The 4,350-nt window shown below is 37.9% G+C and overlaps 1 protein-coding gene across 10 annotated transcripts in view; it reads right to left on the bottom strand.

The window, feature by feature from the left end:
* nid2a (nidogen 2a (osteonidogen)) overlaps window positions 1-4,350 on the bottom strand; it is a 48,950-nt gene that overhangs the window by 11,652 nt on the left and 32,948 nt on the right. For 3 of the 10 annotated variants that reach the window (XM_007541700.2, XM_016665826.1, XM_016665825.1), the window contains exons 26-33: window positions 4,093-4,223; window positions 3,919-4,021; window positions 3,333-3,466; window positions 3,140-3,242; window positions 2,333-2,457; window positions 1,829-1,934; window positions 1,484-1,617; window positions 1,274-1,376 (exon numbers count right to left, since the gene is read on the bottom strand). The exons of 1 other annotated variant lie outside the window; for it this stretch is intronic. In XM_007541700.2, coding sequence (XP_007541762.1) covers window positions 1,274-1,376; window positions 1,484-1,617; window positions 1,829-1,934; window positions 2,333-2,457; window positions 3,140-3,242; window positions 3,333-3,466; window positions 3,919-4,021; window positions 4,093-4,223 — 939 coding nt within the window. The remainder of the gene's footprint in view (window positions 1-1,273; window positions 1,377-1,483; window positions 1,618-1,828; window positions 1,935-2,332; window positions 2,458-3,139; window positions 3,243-3,332; window positions 3,467-3,918; window positions 4,022-4,092; window positions 4,224-4,350) is intronic. 6 more of the 10 variants (XM_016665827.1, XM_016665831.1, XM_016665828.1 and 3 more) reach the window with 6 other exon arrangements.

Here is a 4,350-nt window from a genome sequence, read left to right as displayed (position 1 = left end):
TGAACAACAACCATTAATTATAATGAACCAAGTTCTGATGGAGATTTAAGACTTTTGTTCCTTAAAATGCCAAAATTTCCACTTAACTTTATAATTTGGTTTGTCTGATGATGTAATTTTCTAAATATTAAATGATAATTTGATCACTTTTTACCAAATACATTCTGACTCTTTTTTACTTTTACTTGAGTAAAAATATGTTGAAGTGCCTCAGCAACTACCATATTATTAGCCAGTTAGCCCAAAACAAACTCTAAATACACACAACAAAACTAGCTTAAAGAATGGTAGCATTAGCATAAAAATTAATGTTACTAGAGACAAAGACAAGCTAATTAATTATATCTTGTTATTTAATTAGACAACTTGTATGTTGTCTAATTAAATAACAAGATATAATTAATTAGCTTGTAACAAAAACATTTATTTTCTTTAATCTGTTTTAGGTTATTCAACCATCAGATTAATGCAGAGTAATATTATATGTATTCAGCTGTCAAGTGTGTCAGAAATCCATTATTATTTATGAAATTTTGTTGAAAAAATACTTCTTTAGAAATGTGACTGTGAAGTAAAAAATTAGCCAAAAGAAGCATCTTTGTCGTCCATTGTTGTTTGCGAATGTTGCCTGTGCGTCAGATTTATGACTGTACCGGAAACACGCAAAAACAAAGGTTCCCCTCAGAACTGTTGTATGTTAATGTAATTAATAAATTAAAATTAACACTAAAAACTTACGTTTATTTGGGCTGAATTGGGCTTACAATAAGATATCACACAGACAAACACTTTAGAAATGCATTTTGTTTGGTTTCTTGAAAAAGAAGATAGTTTGAAATGATGCAAATGACCTGCAGCCTCTTTTGTAATGTTTTTAGTTCTCACATTACAGTTTATTCGCACTGAAAAAACACAAAATCTAAGTATTTTTGGTTTAGTTTAAAGTGAAAATATTCAAGTAACCTTTTAGCTTGTAAATTCTTAATATTGATGAAAAAGTACTAGTTCCACTGGCAGATTATTTCACTTATATCAAGGCGAAACTGTTTTGTTTTAATGGAACTAGAACTTCTTTCCCAATTTTAAGCAATTATTAACTTAAAACACGTTAATATTTCTTGCTGAAAAGTTGCTTATAAGTTAGTTTTGTCTTATTTCAAGTGTATCATTTGCACTAGAAACTAAACTGAAAACTAAAATACTTGGTAAGATTTTGTGTTTTTGCAGTGAATCAGTATTTAGATTATAGATCTGATGAGATTTAAAGTCTCACCGAATCTGCAGTCTATACTGGGTAAACCAGGTCCAGTCCTGGTTGCGGTTCTCTCCTGTCCCCTACTGTCCACACACCAACAATATCCAGTGGAACCATGGCACTGGAACCAGTAAACAAACATTAAATGCTGTCACTGAAAAACCCAAAGCATTATAAGTTCCAGTTAGATGAAAGCAAAAAGAGAAGGATCATTACGGAAAGTTTTACCTGCTTTGGGACATAGAGTCCATTTTCGTCACACTGAGGTACATAGGCTCCAAATAAAGTGACTCCATCTGGACTGGTGGTCGGGACGCTGTCCCTGTGATGCTCACAGAGAGTCTTTCTACGCTCTGGTTCCTCTGTTGGAAGAATGAGTCACAGTCACACAGTTTATTAGGGACATATTGTCAACAGAATACATGGGTCACGAAATCCCAATGTTCTTAAGTCATTAAACTCAACAATTAGACTCTGTTTCATCTTCTGTGTTCCCAACTAAATCATCTCCAGACTCTGTTAATATTTGGAGGAACACACACATGAAATGTTATGGTAAATCTGAAACCGTACCTGTTCTGCTGCAGTCTACACGACGTGCACCAGGTCCAGTCCTGGTTTCTGGGAGCTCTTGTCCTCTATCGTCCACACACCAGCAGTATCCAGTAGAACCATGGCACTGGAAAAGCGAAGAAATGTTAAGTCGGTATAGATAGTCTCAAATGAAGGGTAAACAGTGGAAAAACACTATGAAATTGTTACCAGTGAAATCCAACATTTCTCAGATTGGTAAACACACAGGAATCAAATGCTACAAGGTAACACTGATCAAAAATAGTATCGTTCACTAATGCTAGCTGGGCTAATTGTGCTAATATAACACATAAAACACAATTTAAATACAAACTCTATAAGAGTTTTGTTTGTTTCACAGCAACAGCTTGTTTACTCTTGGGCTGATGTTGCCTTTTCTCCTAAGAAAACCGAAATCTAACACAAATATTCTGCTCAGTGAATCTCTAATAAACTTAAAATTAGGTGAAAGGTCACAGAAAAGATCAGTGAAGTCCGTCTAACCTGCTGCGATACATAAAGTCCATTTTCATCACATTGTGGTACGTAGACTCCAAGTAGAGGAAGTCCATCTGGACCGGTGGTCTGGACGCTGTCTCTGTGATGCTCACAGTGAGTCTTTGGACGCTCTGAGAGAGAATACGACACATTTAAACAGTTTATTAGGAAACATACAAGACGTTGGCAGAAGAGATGGTCTGAAAAGCTTCTTTGGACAGATTACAACAAAGCGGAGATGTTCTGGTGATACTGGATATGTTTTATTTGCAGTCAAATTTTGCCAACTGTCAAGCAAAGTCACAGGACAAATGGGCCAAATTATGCTGGACAAAAACAAAGACCTCAGCTTTCTGCTCCGTGTTACACTAAACATCTGCCAGCTGTGTGCTACTGATCGCTAACAGCTACTGATCGCTAACAGCTACTGATCGCTAACAGCTACTGGTTGCTAACAGCTACTGGTCGCTAACAGCTACTGATCGCTAACAGCTACTGATCGCTAACAGCTACTGGTCGCTAACAGCTACTGATCACTAACAGCTACTGATCTAAGGCAGCAGTTTGTTCACCCATCCAACTCCTTACATCCAGTGGATGGCGCAGGTTGCTACAATCGATAGTAGCCACACAGGCACATCCGCTAGAAGGAAACAAACACACCCAGTACAACACTTTCATTCTATTGGCTGAGAGGTTGCCAGGCGACGGTGCCAAAAGGCGTTTTCAAAGGCAAGCAGAGTCCGAGCAGGGACTAATCTTCATCATGATAAATATACCAGGTGTTATTTAGATGAAACAACAGAGACTTACCTGTTCTGCATTCTACCCTGGGTGAACCAGGTCCAGTCCTGGTTCCGGCTCTCTCCTGTCCCCTACTGTCCACACACCAGCAATATCCAGTAGTAAAATGGCACTGGAACCAGTAAAACACACCTTATATAAGTATTCAATGGTAATTTAGAGCTAAATTTATCAATATAAAGGCAAAGTAAGGAAGTCTAACCTGCTTTGGTACATAGAGTCCATTTTCATCACACCGAGGTACGTAGGCTCCAACTAGAGGAAGTCCATCTGGTCTGGAGGACAGGACGCTGTCTCTGTGGTGCTCACAGTGAGTCTTTGGACGCTCTGGTTCATCTGGGTAATGTGAGTCACAGATTGCATAACTTTTTAAAGCACCATTATCCACAAAAACTTAATGACTCAGGATGTTCCCACAATCAAACTCCACAGCTGTAAAAATAATTAAGTTTCCAAATTAGCAGTTCAAATGATCAGTTAGTCTCTGTATAAACTGTTTAAAGGTCCAGAAGAAATGACTATTGTAGATTATAAAATACATTTTCCCATAAATTAAATAATCTGGCTATGAAACTAGTAATTTTTCATTGGTATTAAGGAATTATTCACTTAAAACAAGCTATTATTTTGGTGAAATGTTACTTTTTAGTTAGTTTTATCTTATTTCAAGTGAATTGAGGTATTTGCACTAAAACTAGACCAAAAATACTTGGTAAGATTTTGTGTTTTTGCAGTGTGTTATGTTAGATATCCCAGTTTTCCTGTGAACTCAATATTTGGACTCTCACCTCTTCTGCATTCTACCCTGGGTGAACCAGGTCCAGTCCTGGTTCCGGCTCTCTCCTGTCCCCTATTGTCCACACACCAACATTGTCCAAGGGAAATATCACACTGGAAACAGTAAACACATGTAAAACAGTGATAATTCAGTCTTAAAGCAGAAACGTTCAGTAGATCCTGACCTGCTTTGGATAATAGAGTCCGTTTTCATCACACTGAGCTGCGTAGGATCCAGGAGGAGGAAATCCGTCTGAGCTGGTCTGGATGCTGTCTCTGTGGCGTTCACAGAGAGTCTTTGGACGCTCTAGTTCCTCTGTTTTGACGAACAGGACAAACATTTACATCATCAATTAACCTGAGATGTTTAGCAGACCACAGCAGACGTGGTTTGGACATAATTGTGTTGTCACCAGCGCAGAGTTTGGTCAACAAGGGTATGA

Source organism: Poecilia formosa, unplaced genomic scaffold, assembly GCF_000485575.1.
Source record: "Poecilia formosa unplaced genomic scaffold, Poecilia_formosa-5.1.2 Scaffold625, whole genome shotgun sequence".
NCBI classification, from domain to species: domain Eukaryota; kingdom Metazoa; phylum Chordata; class Actinopteri; order Cyprinodontiformes; family Poeciliidae; genus Poecilia; species Poecilia formosa.
The sequence above is the reverse complement of the archived record's forward strand: the minus strand, read 5'-3'. Positions and strand labels throughout refer to the sequence as shown.